This window comes from Zingiber officinale, chromosome 9B, assembly GCF_018446385.1.
Source record: "Zingiber officinale cultivar Zhangliang chromosome 9B, Zo_v1.1, whole genome shotgun sequence".
NCBI classification, from domain to species: domain Eukaryota; kingdom Viridiplantae; phylum Streptophyta; class Magnoliopsida; order Zingiberales; family Zingiberaceae; genus Zingiber; species Zingiber officinale.
This window is the reverse complement of record NC_056003.1, coordinates 17,218,038-17,239,512: the sequence shown is the minus strand read 5'-3', so window position 1 is coordinate 17,239,512 and position 21,475 is coordinate 17,218,038. Positions and strand designations below refer to the sequence as shown.

Genomic DNA, 21,475 nt, shown 5'->3' with positions numbered 1-21,475 from the left:
TGACTCAAGGAAAATTATACCAAGTCCTTAATTTCTTCAAACACTTCAAAGAAATGAAAGTGAAAACAAAAATAATATCATTTGTTAAATGGCATGTCTCTTTAGTAGATCAACTATTATTAGATATTGATATGAACTGATGAAGAATTTTAAATCCAACAATAGATCATAATATATATATAATTTAATTCTATTTGATTAAAATGAATATTTCAAAAGATAAATAAATAATATTAAATTATATTTTATTTCCATAATTTTAATTATGTAATTACTGTTAGTGAGAGCCCTAGAGCCAATCATGTGATGATTGTTGTATGGACTCGATGTATCATATTCCTATATATTTATAAAGACATTTCTTTATGGTTATTATACTTACTTGTATTGGTGCCAAATAATTAAGTATAATAGCGTCCTTGAGTAGAAGGTTCTTATCTATATCAATCGATTGGTTGAATTGATAATGAGATGATATAGAGAACAAAACTCTTAATCATTCCTAGTCAAGTATTAACATTCAGGGACAATGTTAATGCGATGAGACTAGCATGTAGGTCAACTCGATGACTTGATCTCATAAGTCATGGATATTAGATATCAAGTTGACACATGGGTATGCATTGGAGAATGTATACTGAATGACCCGCCATGAGAAAGTATCATGGATCGTTATATGAGTGTCATATACTTTCTCATATGACTATTAGTATGACTATCAGTTCTTGGATCTGAAGTCATCATGGTTCCCTACATAAGGAGTTGCATACTTTGGCTTCGTCAAACGTCACCCGTAAATGGGTGGACTATAAAGGCGACTACTGGGTATGTAAAAAATTATGCGGAGGGATATGAGTGATGTAGATGAGATCTATCCCTCCTATATGACGGGAGTGACATCATGATTCTTGATAGAGTGAGACCACTAAGTGCATGACCATGCCCAAATAAGTCAATATGAGATATTGAGCTCATTTGATTAGAGTGAGTCTACTTGGAGTTCAAGACATAAATTGATTAGAGGATGACATGGTCTATGCCTCAATTGATCAATTTAGATGTGAAGGATAGAAGGACATTGTCACATATTGTGAGAGTCACAATTAGTAGTCACAATGGTGATGTTGGATCTCAACATTCTTGTAACTTGGGTAGTAATGATGTGTTGCTAGATATCACTCATTGCTTATGTTTCTAAATGGGTTTAGGAGCATTACCAACGTTACAAGAACCTATAGGGTCACACACAAAGGGTAGTTAGATAAAGATTAGGTTCATATGATGGACCAAGAGGATTAGGTTCATGTGATGAACCAAATTGGATTAAGAATAATCCAAATTAGACTAATTGAGTTGGACTCAATTTGATTCATGTGTCAAATGAGTCTAATTTAGACTATGATTCATTGAGTCAATTTAAACCAATGAATAGAGATTCATTAAATTAAATTGATTTGAATCAAAGGTTAGATTTGATCAACCATGGGAGATAAGAGGTCAAGTTTGACTTGACTTGAGAGGGAAGATGAAGGGTCAAGTTTGACTTGACCAAATGCCACCTCATTGTCACTTGGCATGGGTCGGCCAATGATGATGTTCCACATCATCAAGGCTATATCATTGTATGTCACCTCATGAGGAAGACCAAGAGCCATAACTCTTGGTATTACATGGAGGTTTAAAACACTCCATTAAGTGGCCGGCCACATTAGTGTGAAGCAATTGTGTGCTCATTCAAGGCTTCTTCTTCCTCCTCTCTTCTTGTTCTCTCCTTCTCCTCCATTGTCGAGACCTCTCAAGGGTGCTAGCACACTCTAAGTGATTTTTCTCTACCTTTTTTCCGTGTGGATACGTGTAGAGGAGTGTACACTTGACACTCTACGATATCCGGCAACCATTTGGACGAGCGGGATAAGCGAAGGACATCGCTACAAGGGTAACACTTCTTTCATGTAGATCTAGTGTAGACAAACATGTATTTGAATTTTTTATTTATCTTCGTACGGATCCGTGGCTAGGTTCGGGGTTTCCGCAATGCAAAAAGCGGTTTTTGCGGCTCGAATTGCTAACAATTACTTATTCAACACATAACTAAAATGATTATGTATGATAATTTAAATTAGATTTAGTTGATTAGTATGATACGATAGAAGTTATAGTATAAAATCTTACTCTATTATTTTTTTTCTTCTTCTATAAATGTTTTGAGGGATTTTTTTCATTTTATTTCTGACAACTTTACACAAGCTTAAGAGTAAGGTTCAACGGTAAGGTGAGACTAGGAGTGTTAAAAATAAATTCAATCTGATGATTCAATCTAAGTTGACCCGAAAAGAATTAGATTTAGATTAGAATTTTTTTATGTTCGGGTCATGTTCAGATTGAAAAGTTTTGGGTTAAAAATTTTCGGGTCAGATTCGAATCGAATTGACCTGAATTTGGGGTTTAGTGAATTTGTTGAGAATTAAATTAAATTTTATTTTAAAAATTAAAATATTTTTATGTATATTAATATTAATGTTAGTATGATAATGAAAAAGCATTGAGATAAAAGTTAAAAATTATAGAAAAAATAGCTAAACAAGTGATTTTGAATCATATTTAGGATTATTCAGTTCGAGTTCAAATTTGTCGAGTTCGAATTTAGGATTGAATTCGAATTCGGATCGAATTCGAGCTAAGTTTTTTCTTAAATAATCAACCCAACCCAAATCTAGTCCACCTAAATTGTCAACCTTAGCCGACATGGCAACGAGAGAGTTTGAGGATTCTAAATATTTGAATACAGCTCATTCGAGAAGGACCATTACTCGGTGTCCAAGTCATAGCAAACTACTATGATAATCTGTCTTCATTAAAAAAAAAAAAAAAATCAATGTGGGACTAGTTCCATTGGTTGGGTGCGCATGAATCTTGCAATAGTGCATTTAGTGCAATACAAGAACAACACACAAGGATTCCAATAGCAAGCTATTGAAATGAACCCTCTCCCCATAAAAAATTAATTTAATATCATTGTGGATCAATGGCCCACATATCAAATATTAAACTGATAAGACCAGATACTACACTTAATCTTAGTCAAAAGGCCAAGATAGGTATGAATTATATTGTTGCATCCTACCTTCTTTTAAAGATCCAAATAGCACACGAAGGGATTAATTCAGCGATGTGGGACTTTAGTTCTATGCTCTTCGCCCTCTTTAGTATTGTCTCATGCCATAATAAGTCAATTACTACAGTACATAAAAGAAAAATATGAACAAAAACAAGGAAACACTACTAGTCCTACACCGACTCAAGGAAAATTATACCAAGTCCTTAATTTCTTCAAGCACTTCAAAGAAATGAAAGTGAAAATAAAAATAATATCATTTGTTAAATGGCATGTCTTTCGGCAGATCAACTATTATTAGATATTGATATGAATTGATGAAAAAATTTAAAACCAACAATAGTATATATATATATATATATATATATATATAGCAATGAGATTGACGATGTTCTTCTGGGAGCAAATTAAATCAGTCTTGTTTCGTGCCTCAATGATTTAAAAACACAAGGGGCATGATGATGAGACCTTGATTTCCTTGCAGGTCATCAGGATCTATCCCATCGATTATACTTGTTAATTCCTCTGGCTATTGAACTTAGATCGATGCAATGCAAGCAAGTAATTATCTTAATTTATGAAAACTGAAGAAGATAAAAAGGCAATGATCTTACTTTAAGTTGAGGGATGATGCTAACAAGGAATTAGATAAGAGGTAGGGTTTTTTTCGACGAACAAAGCAAAGTAATTCTCTAATCGAGAAAAGTTATTCTTTCTCACGCTTCACCTTTATGTTGCATTACTGTATGGACCTGGACACCAAGTGAGGTAGGATTTTTTTTTTCATCAAGAGCAAATTCTTGATTACGATGGTCAAACATTCTCAAAGAGCAAATTCCAAGATGTTTGAGTCCTTTGCATATCCCTTTTTACTATACCAAAGAGAGGAGTATTCAAATTTAAATACTTTAACAGCCCATGAAAAGAAAATTAGTTGTTGTAATCTAATGTAACCAACTAATAGATGTAGCTTGGTCTATCAGCTCTGCAAGGAAGATGCTGTGAAAATGTACATTGACATGGTCACTTTGCAAGTTATGGATACCATTTTCTATGAAGCTCAAAGACAAGAATTTCCTTTAATGTTACCTCAATTGGCGAGGAAGTTATTAATGTTGCATCAGCTGCTGCACTAACAATAGATGATATCGTCTTTTCTCAAGTATAGAACCGAACCTGGTGTGCGTTTGTGGCGTGGCTACACTTTTCAAGAGTTTGCAAATTAATGTTTTGGCAATAAACTAGACTACGCTAAAGGACGTCAACTGCCAATCCACTATGGGTCTAACCCTCTCAATTACTACAATGTCATCACCTATTGCGTGAGAACTTATTTCCTATTTGAATGGGAAACTGTTAGTGAAATCTGCTAACATATAGTGTGCTTTGCAGAACACAGATTCCTCATGCTGTTGGAGCTGCTTATTCATTTAAGATGGATGGCGAAAAGTACACTATCACATATTTTGGAGATGGTTGCACCAGTGAGGTATTATAATCATAATCAATATCTTTTGATGGTAAGATTTTTACATAGGGAGATTCCCATGCTGCTTTAGGCTTTGCGGCTGTAATGGAGGTACCTGTCATCTTTTGCCACAACAATGGTTGGGCAATACCCCTACGACAGCAATTCCAAAGTACAAACTTAACCTTATAATAATTCCCTCACAACATCTCGAGCTTATATGCCATGTTTTTTTTTTTTGGAATTGAAGGTGATGCTGCTGTCGTTCAAGGACAGGCCTATGGAATTCATAGTATTCGCATTGGTGGCAATGATGTGTCGAAAAGTGAATGGAAGGAAAATGATGAAAAGAAACACAAGCGGCTCATACATTTTATTTCCATTACAGAAGGAAAGTTCCAAAACGCAATAAAAAAAACAACAAAATAAAGTAAATGTTTGATGTTTTATGATTCATATTACTCTAAGTCGCAGTAGGTTCTAACTGTTTAAGATGGAGCACCAAGATACGAAGCTAATCTGAGGATATCACTGAAGACACCTCCTGCAGTGACTTCAGCACCAGCACCAGGGCCCCGGACAATCAGTGTCTGGTTGCTGTACCTTGTGGTGGTAAAAGCTATAATATTATCGGATCCAGAAAGCTGTGCAAATGGGTGCTCTCTCTTGTATCTTCTCAACTCTACAAAACCTTTCTCGTTAACAACATCAACAACACCAACATAGCGCAACACCTGCGGAATAGAGATGATGATGAGCTAATGTGTCTGCTCACTAATGAAGCGTTTCACAAAAGAATAAGAAGTAAATGGATGGATTAGTTTACTTACCTCGCCTGCAGCTTCAGCATCTTCTCTTTCCTTTGAAAATTCTGTATCGAAGTTGGAGAGTTGCTGCATGAACTCCTCTGACGAAGAACAAGCCTAAAAATGTACAAGTTAGATAGTAATTATGTTGGACAAGTAAGAATCATCGATCATCATTTTTGCAACATTCTTAGTTTCTTACTCTTAGAGGTTCTGGAACTAGACTCCGGACAGGAATGTCAGAAAGCTCAAGCTTTAAACCTGATTCCCTTGCAAGGATTATCACCTTCCATAATAAAACGAAACAGACTCTTAAGATAAAATGACTGATAAAACAAAACTAAAAAAACTGAAGAAAACACATTAAATTGATTGCAGATACTAGTAGGAACCAAACATTCTTCATAACAAACATCAGCAAAGAAAAGGAATCATGCATTCACCTTTCTTGCGACATCTGTTCCAGATAGATCATCTCTTGGATCAGGTTCAGTAAATCCAGCTTCCTTCGCTTCGGATACAACTTCACTAAAAGCCCGAGATCCTTCAAAGTTATTAAAAATATAACTCAAAGTACCACTGCAAAAACCACCAAACAAGAGCACCACAGGAGTCAATGAGATAGGTTGGGTGGAATCAAAACAAAGAAATTCAATCCAAGAGATTCTAAAACTCCTCTTCAAATGTTATGCCATGTTAGTGTCTCTAGTTAAGAGTACCTGAATATGCCCTCAATATACAAAATTTTATCACCAGTTTCAAGTAGTCCCCGCAAAGTGCTGATGATTGGGAGTCCAGCACCTACTGTTGCTTCATAGAAGTAATGAGTGTAGGATAGACGCTGTAGTGTCCTTATTTTTAGATACTGCAAGATGATTGTCAATATTCTTGGTGAATGCCTCAGAAGCATATGTGAACTGAAGGAATAATGATAAAGCCTTAACCATCAAAGGCCAATTAAAAGTTCAACCACAAGCAAATCTTTGAACCAATCAAAATCAAGATATTTGCATCAATTATACTCAGACATCCAATGACAGGACTGGAAGCTATTCACAAGGCGGTCCTAATTGGACACTGAGTTTCAACTACATGGTTCAGAAAGAATTGACAAAATATTTCTCAGTGTGTACGCTTGCATGGGTGTCCCTACAACATGCAGAACAGAAGGCAATACAATTGCAGCAAGTCACATCATCCCTACAGGGAAATTTTTTTCAAAGGTTTCAATAACTAATACATAAAGTTGACAAGCAATGTGACATTATTATTAGTTCAATATAAAAAGTGAACACAAGTAATATACAAAACCCAAATTCTACACAGGGAATGGAAGACTTACACTTCTTCATCATACATAGTAAATTCAATTTGAAATACACTGATTCAAATATGCATCGTCTTCTTTAGGAAACTGAGTTGGCATGTGGCAATTTCCATTTCAAAATGACTAGCAAACAAACAAATTCAGAAACCTTCAATAAGGGTTGGTCTCTTCCAAGCCGCTAAACCATCAATGATTCCTAAGCTTCATTAAATTTAGTATAGAAATGTCAAACTTCAGAATTTGAAGTGTTAAGATTATATTGAAGGTAAAAAAAATCAAACATATGAAAGTAGCAGTATGCATTATTACATTATAATATTTGCAGTTCCTAGCCAGTTACTATTTAGCCATTAAGTTTTAAGGTTCCAATTTGAGTTGCAGCTGTGACTCTTCCCTAAGTGAAAGTGTGAAAATAACATGCTGGAGTGAATAATTAACAAAACAACAAAATAATTATTTGGATGCCAAAGAAAACTTCCCAAGACAAAATTGTAAAAGGAAAAAAAGTAAGTTAAATCTGTCAAAACAGAATGGTTACCCGATCAAGTGGTCCTGAGTTTGCCTTTTTGTTAGGAGTAATGACATGGATGCCTTTACGCAACCAATCATAGTAGTGGTTTGCAACATTTGTATCTGCCGTACAGTCTACCAAAACTGTATTTGGGAAAAAGTGATTTTCATACACATGCTTCGCAAATTTGTCCAAGTCAGCTACTTCAGCTTTTTCCTTTTGTACTTCTCGCCAAATACTCAAGTCGATTCCTCTGCATTAAACAAAGAAGATCAATAGTAATTTTTTGAAGTTCTCCACAAGCTACTTCCTCTCAAAGATCATAGCTCATCTCACACTTCCTTATTTTATACACCATCTACTCCTTTTCAGAAAGATCGCATTTGGTTTTGACTATTCTCATTCACATGCAAGAAAAATTTATCAACTATTTCCTCTTGGTTGATTGAAACATGATTATGGAAACTGTACTGCCAAAAAAAGTAAACAGAATGGGCCTTAGCTCTATCAGCAAGTGGTAAAATGTTCCAACTGTTCACTATAACCTACAATTCTAGACAAAGATTTGGCTCACAGCAATTGGCTCCAAAGCATTATCAAACCAAATGACAGGAAAAGATTCTTAAGACAAAAAATGTCTACTCGAGAAAGATTTCACCCTCGACAAGCTGCTTATGGAAAGGTACTGGGTTTACAGACGAACTTGTTTTACAAACTTCCAAAAAAATACAAAAGTAACTGAATGAGTGCCTTTTGCAGACAGCTCAACAAATAAAATGTCAGGTCCCCTATAACAGAAGAGGTTTGAACTGAAGCATGTGGTGGCATGCAAACTTATGTCAAACTTTCCCTAAGTGGAATAGACCTACATAACCAAGTGGAACAATAAAACAGATACCTTATGCATAATAAGACACCAAGAAAATAAGGATAGTCCTAGTGTCCTAATTATGGATAAAGGTTTATACATGGATTTTCTGCAATGTGAGCACGTAAATTCTGGAAAATTTCTTCAAGGTTTTTACATGGATTTTCTGCAACATCAGCACTTAAATTCTTAAATCACAGTGAAAGATTGATGCTCCCACTACATCAGATTACTTGCTAGACTGTTTCAACTCCCATGGATTCTCAAATTGTATACTTACACAATCAATTTTACAATAGAAGAGAGACATAACCACATGCCACCATATTTGTTTTTTTTTTCAAAACTTCAAAATCCTTGTCATTATCATTATTTATCTATTAATTATGTCTTAATGGTAAAATGCTGTTAGATCGTATTAAGGTGAAGCTACCTAATAAGATGCTGAAGTATTAAACTTGTACTAGGTGTAATACAACAAATATATCTGGAAATACCTACCAACCTATTAACTTTATGTACATATGTTCCTAAGAGGCAATTAATAATGCAACTACAATGAAAATTTTGGATTTGTTTTCTTTCTTTTTTCCAGTGCATTAAGTCAAATACATTATAATAATTTTCAATATATGATTACAGCAGACAGTTTTCTATTCATAAAAAAGAATTCATTGATTTGCTAACAAGTAGATAGTTAAAAGAAACCAATATGACTTATAGGCAGATTAACTGTGATATTTATTATCCCAGCTCGAAATAAAAACTACTGAACATACAGAAAGCATGAGTTTGTAACTTACGTATCACTCAAAACCATTTTGCTTGAGCCAGTGATTCCCATCACACGCAGATCAATGTTAAATTTTTCCTTGAGAGTTGCTGTCTGCACAATCACAAGTGTAACATTTCATTATATTGAAGCACTATTCAATTCATAAGCTCTAGCAACAAATCTATGAGACTGACCAACTACTAGATCAATTGAACAAAGAGCGTAGCAAAACATGCATTTATTTTCATTGGCAACAATAACTGAGCTGGTAGGTCTTCAAGGGTCTTCCATAAAGACAACTGAATCAAACCTGACGTAGTTGGGTCATTTTTTTCAAAACTTAAACCAGAACCACTTTTGTGAAAGAGAGAAAACAAAATTCGATTGGGTCGAGCCATGGCAATATGAATAACCAAATGACTACCAGATATTTAAGTAACAGTTTGGACAGTCCATTAAAAGATATTGAACATGAAAACTATTCATCTGAGTCACATGTACTCTTATTATTTAAGAAGTTGCCAATAATATAATATTTAAATTGTTGGAAATTTGACAATAAGTCAAGGACCTGATCCCTAAGCTGATCAAGCAGTGTTCCCCCAATTAAACCTGGCCCAATGATCCCAACAGCTAACGTTGTTTTTGAAAGGTAGAATCGTGAGTGAGCAGCTCGCAGAGCTCGAACGCAATCTTCTTGTTTCAGCACCACAGTTATGTTGTATTCACTGCAACCTTGAGCAATTGCTCGCACATTTATGCTAGCCTGGAAATCAAAATCAATATGCATTCTCAAAAAAAAGATAATCCAGTATGCAAAGTAAGCATTAACCATATTCTCAGAAATAAGAAACTCTAGTATGCCAACTGATCATCTGATTACTATACCAATAAAAACAGCATCAATAACAGAAAAAGTAATACCTTCGCTAATGCATCAAAAAGAGTAGCACTGACTCCTGGAGTGCTAGCCATTTTTTGGCCAACAGCAGCCAAAATGCTACATTTGGGAATGACTTCAACCTGCAGTAAATAGCAGAGTAGAAGAAGAAATGAAAACTAGAACTCAATAGTACAACAACTGCAACCAAGCCTTATCCCACTAGATAAGATCGACTACATGAATCCTTCTACGTCATTGGGCTCTATCTCCTAATATATCATCATCTATATTGAAATAAATTTTATCTTATTTTATATACTAGAACTCAACAGTCAATAGAAAAAAAATAAAGTGACCACTACCATGAATTATTAAGCGTATGGGGGGAAATGACAGAAATGCTCTCATGTTTCATTCCAAATTCTCATATGTTGCTCATATGTAAACATAGCCTTGAAGAACCAATATGTCATGAAAGTTAAAACGCACCAGCGTATTGCAGATAGATTTGATAGAAAGAAACAAATGTGATCATTTGAATTATCTAAAAACAAACATAAACCATGATCAAGATGCATTGGGAACCTTATATTCCTGCTAATGCACAATGCAAGTTCTGTGGACATCAATCAATGTTACCCTATTACTAAAGCAATTAAGGCTGATTCAAACAGCAACCGCCCATATCATGGATGAGAATAACTTTACCATGAGTCCATGACACATAATCATGAAGAAAGGTACACTTAAATTAAAGCCTAAATCAAACATCAGTGAGAAGACTAAGATTTAGTATATCAAGCTTCCCCATTAAACAAAAAATCACAGAAGATTGAGGAAAGAGCTAGACAAGAAAACGAAAAAACATTATGTGACTAGTTAAAAGGGTATCACAAAGTCCATAAATCTGCCCTCCAGAAAAATAAGTAGCCACTGACAGAAGTTGGAATTCAGTATCAAAGTTTATTTATTTAAAACGTAAATAAAGAAAACAGATAGAGATCTTGAGTTATATCATCAGAAACTAGCATTCTAAAATTTTAAACTTTAACGATCAAACTAGCTACAACAATTGCATGAAGAGGAAAACTGAGAACAATAACATACAGAAAACAAGAACAATATGGTATTTGCAAAAGAAAGATCAATATGGTACATGCTGGCACCTAAGGCTAGTTAGATACACTATGTGACAACCTTGCTTCATTATTTAACATGCAAAATGATTTCTTATCTACTGAATAGTAATACCACACAAGATGGTTCAGTGGTATCATAAACTGACTAAAGAGCACCATATGACAGGCTGTTAGTCATGTTCACAGGTTAGTTTAAGCTTTGAGCCCATTCACAAAGTAATCACACTAGTCAGGCAAAGACAGATTATTTTCAAATTTGGTCAAGCTGGTTTATTTGGGTGTATATGTCCATGAAATGTACACTACTTGAGTTGGAATTCATGATTGAGCCAAACCAATGTCAGATTGGGTCAGAAAGAAGATGACTGAGAAGCAGACACAACCAAATTTTCTTGAAGTGAAAACTGAGTCAGGTTCAGTTTTCAGGTATATTAAACACTGTTAGATTCAAAATATCAAATGTTATTTACAATTAAAACACAACTGCAGGGATCATTAGCATTTGACATATATGCATGCCGAATTTATACCACAAGCTAAGGTGTAGGAAGGTTTTTCTTTCTTTTTTTCTTGACTTTAATTTTTTTTTTTTTAAACACTTAATCCAGGACATCTAAACCCCACAATATCAAGAGCAAAAATTATGATATGAAGCATTTCATTTACGTCTCTGCTAATAATAATGTCAAATACCTTAGAAAGCCTTCCTGCCTCTAAAGCTTGGCGGAATCTAGTGTGTAAGGCAGCAGAAACTGCTTTTACTTCTTTTTCTGGGACAGCAAAGCAAACAGAGTGCTCACTGCTAGCCTGCAAGTAAATTAACAATTTAGATATAACTGGAACAAATAAAACTATAAGCTTATAGTATAACTTGGATAAACCTGAGAGATCATGATAACATTAGCTCCAACATCCTTCACAGTACTAAAGATTGCACTAGCTGTACCAGGAACACCGGCCATTCCAGTTCTGCAGAATATCAAACATAAGAATCAGACACCAATTAATTAAACAATAGAGAATTAAGGAAAATGCACTATTAAGCAACTTACCCTTCGACATTAACAAGTGCTAGGTTGTCTATAGTAGCAAATGCTTTGACAACAGTCTCCAAGCTTTTTTTGTCACCATTTTCATTGACAGGCACCTGACAAATTCTCGTCCCAGGAGCAGATAGATTAAAAATATTTCTGATCAATATAGGTATGCTATGTTTCATCACTGGAATGATAGTGCGTGGATGTAGAACATTTGCCCCGAAGTATGACTGCAAACAAATTCACAATTCTAAGTCGCTGAGCAATGTAATCCATAGTAGTAATATGAGCAATTAGCAAACACTCACCATTTCCCAAGCCTCTTGATAAGATAATGTCCTCAGTATCACAGCTTCGCTAACTGCAAATTCAAAAATGTTTGTGAACAATAATATCTCCTTGTTATTTGATATATTATCACCAGAAAGTGTATTCTAATCTAAGTGGTTGTCAGGTTTGTAAAGAATATAACTGAATGAATAGGTCTCTATCCTAATAGTTTGAGTTCGTAGGAGTAGTCAATCAAGCAATTTAACTATATTACTAGCCAACATTTAAAATAATGAGCTGGTGCAACCTAATACAAGCATTAGTCAAAGGAGAAGGTAGAAGTACAAGCATTAGTCAACCTAATATAACTATATTACTAGCAATTTAACAAAATATATTTAAGGAGAAGGTAGAAGTACAAGCATTAGGTGAAATATACGATGACTCTAATACAACATGGGATAAGATGGTATCAAAGTTGAAAATAGTAGCTAAGAGTGTACTCGGTGAGTCAAAGGGACATGCACCACAAAGTAAAGAATCTTGGTGGTGGAATGAGAAAGTACAAGAGAAAGTGAAGGAAAAACGAATAGCTTATAAGGAATTATATATTTGTAAGAACGAGGAAAACTTAAAAAAATATACAATAGCCAAGAAAGAAGCTAAAAAAGTAGTGAGTGAAGCAAAAAATGAAACTTTTGAACGGTTATATCGAAAATTGGATACAAAAGAAGAGGAAAGAGACATTTATAGAATAGCTAAAATGAGAGAAAGGAAAACAAGAGATCTTAGCCAAATAAAATGTATTAAAGATGAATGTAATAGGGTATTAGTAAATGATGGAGAAATAAAAGAGCGGTGGAAGAGACATTTTCATCAACTTTTTAATGAAGGTCTAGGTGACCAACTTAACTTAGGTAATTTAATTAGGTTAAATGAGCATAGAAATTTTAATTTTTATCGTAGAATTCAAACATCAGAAGTAAAACAAACTTTAAATGAGATGCACAATGGAAAAGCAGTTGGACCAGATGATATTCCCATAGAGGTATGGAAGTGCTTAGGGAAACAAGGTATTGAATGGCTTACAAAATTATTTAACATGATATTGAAAATGAAAAGAATGCCTGATCAATGGAGGATAAGTACTCTAGTTCCCTTATATAAGAACAAGGGAGACATACAAAATTGTGCAAACTATAGGGTATTAAACTAATGAGTCATACCATAAAACTTTGGGAAAAATTAATAGAAAAAAGATTAAGGTGACCACGGTGACCGAAAATTAATTTAGGTTTATGCCTGGAAGGTCGACAATAGAAGCTATACATCTTAGACAATTAATTGAAAAATATCGAGAGCAAAAACGAGATCTATACATGGTATTCATTGACTTAGAAAAAACTTATGATAGAGTCTCAAGAAAAATTATATAGAAAATTCTAGAAAAGAGAGGTGTTAACGTAATATATATTGAACTAATTAAGGATATGTACGAGGATGTAACGGCCAGAGTAAAGACTTCAGGCGGAGTAACTGAAGCATTTTCAATAAAGATAGAGTTACATCAAGGATCAGCTCTAAGTCTATCTTTTTACACTAATTATGGACGAACTCATTAGACAGATTCAAGACACAATACCGTGGCGCATGTTGTTTGCAAATGATATTGTTTTAGTGAATGAAACACATGAAGGAATAAATGCTAAACTAGAAACTTGGCGAGAAACACTAGAAGGGAAAGATTTTAGGTTTAGAAGACTAAAGACAGAATATATGAAATTTAAGTTTAACAATATTAAATATAATGAGATAATGTTATTATTAAGATTAGAGATGATGAATTGTCTAGAACCGAGAGGTTTAGATATTTAAGATCATTTTTACAAAATGTTGGAGGGATTGAAAGAGATGTCTTACATAGAATACAAACAGGATGGTTGAAATGGAGGAGAGCGTCGGATGTTTTATGTGACCGTAAAGTACCTCTAAAACTTAAAGGAAAATTCTATAAAACAACAATTAGACGTCTATGTTATATGGAGTTGAATGTTGTGCTATGACTCGAGCACATGAGCAGAAAATGAGAGTTGCAGAGATGAGGATGTTAAGGTGGATGTGTAGATATACGAAGATGGACAAAATAAGGAATGAGAGCATTAGAGAGAAAGTCGGAGTTGCATCTATTGAGGACAAATTCCGAGAGACACGTTTAAGATGGTACGGACATGTACTTAGACGACCAATAAATGCTCCAGTTAGGCGATGTGAAACTATGATAAACATGCATATCAAACGAGGAAGAGGAAGACCAAAAAAGACTTGGTTAGCAACAATAAAACAAGATAAAATTTATTTAAATATAGATGATGATGATATAATAGGAGATAGAGTTCAATGGCGTAAAAGGATTCATACAGCCGACCCCACCTAGTGGGAAAAGGCTTGGTTGTTGTTGTTATAAATTAAATTATAATTATATAAGATATAATTTTATGCAAATTATAAATAAGAAATAATTACATATGATGTAATTTATATAACATATACAAGACATAAATTATATAATTAACTTATATAATTTACATAATTATCTACCGATACAATTTAGATATCTATTATAAATTAATATAAGAAGGAGAGCCTTGGCGCAATGGTAAAATTGTTACCCGTGTTGGAGGAGCTTCGTGCACCGGGCTGTCTTTTTTTATAAATTAATATAAAGATATAATTAATTCAGAAAGGATATATAATTAAATATACTGATTAATTAATCAAGTAATTAATTATACAATATTACAAAAAATTAAAAAATACTGTACAATAATTAGTTAGTAATTAATACACTATCATATCAATATATTAATTATATATATGTAATAGAAAAAGTAAGAGAGACAAAGTCCCCTGGTTCCCAAGTCGTGACTCCTCGCTACAATGCCCCTCTTTGCTGCCCCCTTGGATGAATCACGGTCACTAAATTCAACTACCAGTAAGGCCTAGAATGGAAGCTTATCAAATTCCTCCAATAAATTCACCAGATTCTTCAGTAAATCTGTTTGACTTCTTGCTCTGTGGCTCCACTCCTTCGAAGAAATACCCCAAGTCATGGAATAGACTTGGGCCATTCTAATCCAATATGCTTGTCGATCCATAGAGGTAGTATCAATAATATTTCATTCTAAATGAATAGAGTGGTCTCTTTCCTAACTTAAGGTTCTAGAACAATTAGCCAGCCAACTTTAACAAAATTCACAAAGTTGTAAAAGGACAGTAAATTTCAAGATGTAGAAGCCAAATATCAATGGTCAGCAATCTATCCAACCAAATCTCGCGATGTACGACCCAATGCCGCCTTGAATACTGTTCATTTTTCTTTTTTTATGATACCATGTCTTGTATGTCACTGATATCATATTGAAGAGACTTATTATTAAAAACACTTTTGAAAAGGTAGCGTATAGAAGAGATGTAGAGAAATTTTAACCTATGAAAACTCATATCCATTTAACTAAGATATTCACTACCTTCGTGATATTTCAACTTCAAGTTAATTTCACATCTTTCCAACTATAAATGGAATTTGAAGCAACTTTTATCCAACAAGTACAACACGCCTTTTTACTAATTCCATAAAAAATTAGCACTAACCTATCCAAGAAACTCCTAAAGATGGTATACAATTCCCACATTCTTGTATATGTTGATTGCATAATATAAAAATAATTCAAAGAAAGTATATTTTCCAAGGAACCAGCAATTCAGAAAGTACTCAGCTTTCACACCGGACAAAGTATACAGAGAACTGATATGTAAAAGAATTAATACTTTGCACAATTCACTATATTTACAAAATAAACACAGAAGAAAACTTATACATATATGTGAAGGTGTCAAACCTTTTCTAGGATCAGCACTAAATACTCCATCAACATCTGTCCAGATTGTGACTTGCCGAGCCCTAACAAGAGCTCCTAGTATGGCAGCTGAGAAGTCACTTCCATCTCTTTTCAACGTAGTGGGAATATTCTGTGGTGTACTAGCTATAAACCCAGTTGCAATTATTATATCAGCACGCTGATGAGTGAACCACTCCTCAAGTCTCCTCTCCGATTCAGCATAATCAGGATCAACTTGATTGGAGCTAGTAGGAGTCACAACAAGGACATCTCTTGTGTCCATCCAACAGCAAGGTTTTCCATACTGCATAGCAGATAAAATACTAGGATGTCATTCCTAAGTTCTAACTTCTAGTATTGCCATACCTAAGAAATAAACATCATGATCAAAAAGAAACCTTCTTTATCGTGTAAGATAGCATTTGAGCTGACCATAACTCTCCATGACCAACAACAAAATCTGAAAAAGATTCCGTGGCATGGCCAGCTGCGAAATAATAACAGTGGAAAAGGGTCACCAACTGAAATTGATACTTCAGAAGATAAACAAAATTAGCAGATTAAAAAGTTATAGAAGTAATTTCATATTTTTTAGTATTTTTGTTAGGTTGAGAAAGAAAACGAATCATAAAAAACAATTTCATCAAAATGTTCAAAAAAGGTTGTCAAAAATTTTTTAGTATTTTTGTTAGGTTGGAATTATAGAAGTAAAATTCCATAAATCCAGCATCCACGAGGAATTTCAAAACAAAAAAAAAAGGTTGTCATGAATTTCATATCAATCATGCATTTTACTCATGACGGGTTATATTTCATAATTTCCTAGCACATGTGATGATGTGATCATACAAGTAAAATAGTCATCCATGAATCAAATTTTTGATGTCATAGCAGCCTATTAACTTGGCTATACAAGTTTCTACATGGGATAAAAAACAGAAATAAAAGATCCACAACAATAATGATTCAAGTGTTTAAACTACTTAGAGTTGACTTTCTAGATTTGATACCATCATTGAGCACTATCCAGGTTATTTCATTAGTCATACCAAGTAACTTAGATTCCTATGAAATATAGAGATGGAGATACATTAATAAGTCTGTCATTACACTTGTTGGAGAAACACTGTCACACTTGTAGTTGACCAGAGCTGTGCTTTAATTCCTTTCTCTTCAAATGAGTTGAGTTACCTATTAGGAAGCAGCAGCAGTAACCCTTTTGCAAATATGCAATGCCATTGATGATGGATACACACCATTATGCTGGGAGCTCCTCTGGTTTTGGATTTCCATTAGCAGACTCCTTTAGTACTTAGCTCTCTGTAACAAGTGGATGTTACTTTCTTCTTTGGGTATGTATCGCTATGCTACAATTTGTTTACCACTGCTTGCAAATGACAGTGTTCGGTTATCGTATGAATATTTCTGCAGTCATTGATAGCTGCAGTTATGTAACTAAATTGGGTGAACAAGTGCCTCCCCCCAAGAATGCTTAATTTTTTACTATCTAAATATTGGTCTTAGAACAAAATAACAAAATTATACATCTGTTATTCTATGCTGTGAAACTAGGGCTCTAGCATGAGCACCCAAAATAGGTGCGAATCTGAGCCCCGACATGGCTATAATATGGATGCTTAGTGTCCAATCAGAATAGAATATCCATGTGTCATGGTAACACAAGTATAGAGAGAGTAGATAAAGAGTCCAAGTATCGAAGTTTCTATGCGCATCTCGACCTTAGGAGTTAGGACCACTAAATTCCTTTAGGTAACAATATTAATAATAGTAATAAAATAATAATGCAACCCTACTTTTCTATTGCAAACAAAGGTACCTAAGGTGCAATTTGACAATAATAAAACTCTGAAAGTTTGTCAAAAAAGGTCGACTCCAGTCACTCCACAAAGCAAAAATGGAAATTTCAAGGTTTATTAATTGTTACGCAATATCAGATAATAAAAGGCAGCCCGGTGTATGAAGCTTCCACCAATATGGAGTCTCAAAGAAGGGTCGGACCACATTGGGTTGTACAATCTTATCTTGCATTTTTGCAAGACGTTGTTTTCGCGACTCAAACCCATGACCTCAAGATCACGTGGCGGTAACTTACCATTGCCCCAGATAATGTATGAGAGAATTTTGTTAGACAAACTAGTAGCCAACTTCGACAAGCATGAAATATATAATGAAAGACAAAAAAATGTTTGAGTAAAATTAATGATAAATTACCAAGATATAATGTAGCAAATGCCAACAGGCTTAATTTCAGTAAAAGAATCAATGGGACAAAAGCAGCATAGAAGAAGTAGCAAGATACCTATATAAATGGCACGAAGCATTGCCTTTAGGTTAGTAATATCTTCATGCAGTTGAGATAAGAATATTGCAAGGTCCTCTCCATCAAGAAGATCCTTTGCTGTTGCAATGTGCTTTTCATAAACATTATCAATTGCAGATATATAGGAGTCATCCCGTGATGAAGCTTTGTTTACCAGTTCATACATCATATTAGTCACTGTTGACATCGCAGAAACAATTACTAATTTTCTTTCTGAAGAATCACTGAGGACTATGTCAGCAACATTCTGAATTCTCTTAGAGGTGCCCATACATGTTCCGCCAAATTTATGAACAGACCAAATGTCACCTTTTGGAAGAGAAGCACTCTCTATGGACTGTTCAAGAGAAATATCTGCTTGAAGAAAGGAAATGATGGAGTCTATCATCATCATATTGTAAAAACGGGGCACTGACATCAAGCAATACTTATTAAATTTTCTACAGATTTTTTGGCTTGAGGCCATTATTTAACATTACAGATCAGCAATATTAAATATGTGTCTTATGATAACACTAACAAGTCAAGGCAAAGGAACTTTAGTAACGTTATATTGCAAATATTCATGGTCATAAGATTTAATTTAATTATGTCAAAAAGAGACCAATTATACACTAAGTGGCTAAAAAGGGCAAAGAATCTTTGGCGATAAATCATGCATAAGTGCTACAAAAGTGAAAGAACACGCATGCAAAGAGAACAAAAAAAGACCAGCTACCTACATTCATGGATCAGACCAGTGACTTCCTCAAACATAATGGCTCACCAGTAAATAACGATTCAGAAAACTAAGATGATGATGAAGTACCTGTAACGGAAGCCAAAATTTGATTGTTCTTTCTGTCCTTTCTGGTCTTCCCAGAAACAACCCTGTTACCAGAACCTCAAACATCAAAAGAAAACCAAATTATCTGCAGCATATGCACGCTATCTTTTCTATTGATCTCATTATTTACATCTTATCAAGAAACACAAATCTTATTGGCAAATTATGGTGTTATTTTCTAAATGTAAATTAAACCAGGAGAAAAAAGACTGAAACTTTCCTGATTCTATGCATTTTAGTGCACAGCAAAGACGCTAAGCAATGACAATATTTTGTTTGTAAAGATCGAGCGAAGTATTGTTCACTGTTATCTTTTTTTTTTTTAAATAACAATAAAAAAATGTTTACAATGAAGGGGACAAAAAATCACACACCTTGGCCAAACAGGAGAGGGGCAATCCCAAGTCTTGCCACCATGTTGAGCCTGGGAAGAAGCTGAGCTGCATATTTTGACGTCCACCACAAATCACGTATGTTTAGCAAGAAGGATCCACGGAAATAAATCCCGAAAGAAAATAATTACGAAACGCATAAGTAATCCCAATCGGCAAATCCATATAAAGAAATTGAGAAACAAACAGGGACAATCCAGATCAAGATGGTAACCTAATACAAACATGGGTTCGAGAGGAAGGGACTTTGTAGTAGCGAGGCGGAAAATGGTACAGAGAGCCAGCATAGGATGGCCACGGACTAGCTACTGCGGCGGCTCGCATCTTGAGAGAGCGTCAGTGTACACTGGTGAAGCTCTGGCGGCTACGTATACACACAACGATTTCCGAAAACCCTTTCGGTCACACCCTCTCAAAAACGACGTCTTTCTCGTCAGCTTGCGACCAGATCCTGTAATTCATACTATTAGGTCATTCCCACATTGACCACATGCGATGTTAACAGTAAAAATTGTAATATATATATATATATATACAGTAAAAATTGTAATATATATATATATATATATATATATATATATATATATATATATATATAAATTATTAAAATTAAAATTAATTCTAATGAGTTGGAATTACACATCGGCAAATAACAATATTGAAAATGTAAATCTAATCTCCTTTTCAATCCCTAATCCCCTTTCAGTTTCCTCAGCTTTGCGCCTTCCGCAGTCACTCGTCTATTCTTCCCGCAAACCACAGCCCATTTTCATCAAGGTCAAAACCATCAACAAAACAAAAAACGATACGAGATTGGAACCGGATGATAGGTAAAGAAGGAAGAGGGCAAATCATCAAAGCGTGATATGGAGCAGAAAAAGTTAAATAGTCAGCACCGGGATTTTCTCCTCGACTAGTCAATACAAGCAGCAGTTGGCCACCTGCGAGTACCACCGTGAAGCAACCAGGTGGCGGCGGGATCAGCGGATGGAGGCGAAGATGAACGGAGGAATAGGCAGACGAGATGGCGGAGGCCGCAGGGTCAGGACTGATGAACAAGCAGCACGGCTAGGGTCAGCGGTGCACTCACATTTTAGGATTGTTTGTTTTAATTATTTTATTATGCACAAAGATTCAGACCGACGTCGGAAATGCACTAGTTCATTCGATCTAATTTTAATTTTGTAAGCCAATTTATCAATTAATATATCATACCTTGAATTTATCAAACAACTTGTCTATTTTTTATAATTCCTATTATTTAAGTCCCGTATTTATAGAATTAAGTAAGGTCTAATCTCAATAAATACCAAGGAATTACCTTATCATATAACGATTATTTTCGATTTACTTATTTGCTCCCTCCTAACATTGTTGGACGATAGTGGAGGTCGTTATGTGAAAGATTTCATCCTCGATAGAATAATTCCTATTATTAAATTTTCTAAAAGTCTGTGCATAAATAATATATATATATAATACTATTTTTATTATAAATCTGAAATATTTATTAACTAATTTGGATAAAATCTAAAATGAAATTATATTAATATCTTTTTTTCATATTAAAAATAATTTTAAGATTTTTTAATAATTTTTTTTTATAATTTTTTATATAAAAAATATGTACGGTTCATGATTCTCTTTATTCTCATATCTTAGAATCGACAATACCACGTGTGAAGAAATTTTTATAAATATTTTGGATCGATGATATTAGAAAATATACTTTTCTTGATTTTTTGGTTAAGATCAAGTGTAGTAGTTTGTGAGTATGGCTATCATATTGTACATGCAACGTGTGTGTATATATAAAAG

At 34.3% G+C, this 21,475-nt stretch overlaps 1 protein-coding gene and 2 pseudogenes across 2 annotated transcripts; 1 reads left to right on the top strand and 2 right to left on the bottom strand.

The window, feature by feature from the left end:
- The window catches only part of LOC122022854, a 74,422-nt pseudogene extending 69,410 nt beyond the window's left edge, over positions 1–5,012 (top strand).
- On the bottom strand, positions 2,896–3,102 carry LOC122025903 (annotated as a pseudogene).
- On the bottom strand, positions 4,925–20,731 carry LOC122022639 (bifunctional aspartokinase/homoserine dehydrogenase 1, chloroplastic-like). Of its 2 annotated transcripts, none has more exons than XM_042580679.1 (20): positions 20,599–20,731; positions 19,872–20,108; positions 19,640–19,705; positions 19,248–19,309; positions 18,419–18,793; positions 16,497–16,585; positions 16,099–16,402; positions 12,238–12,290; positions 11,945–12,159; positions 11,774–11,861; positions 11,586–11,699; positions 9,795–9,893; positions 9,442–9,636; positions 8,899–8,981; positions 7,255–7,480; positions 6,109–6,254; positions 5,833–5,968; positions 5,592–5,675; positions 5,414–5,506; positions 4,925–5,317 (listed from the first exon to the last, which is right to left on the bottom strand). In XM_042580679.1, the coding sequence occupies exons 2-20, from the start codon at positions 19,979–19,981 to the stop codon at positions 5,072–5,074; spliced, it is 2,784 nt and encodes a 927-aa protein (XP_042436613.1). In that variant the 5' UTR covers positions 19,982–20,108; positions 20,599–20,731; the 3' UTR covers positions 4,925–5,071. The 2 variants fall into 2 exon arrangements, with proteins under 2 accessions (XP_042436613.1, XP_042436614.1); XM_042580680.1 differs by having other exon boundaries at positions 20,554–20,696.
- Positions 20,732–21,475: the final 744 nt, after the last annotated feature.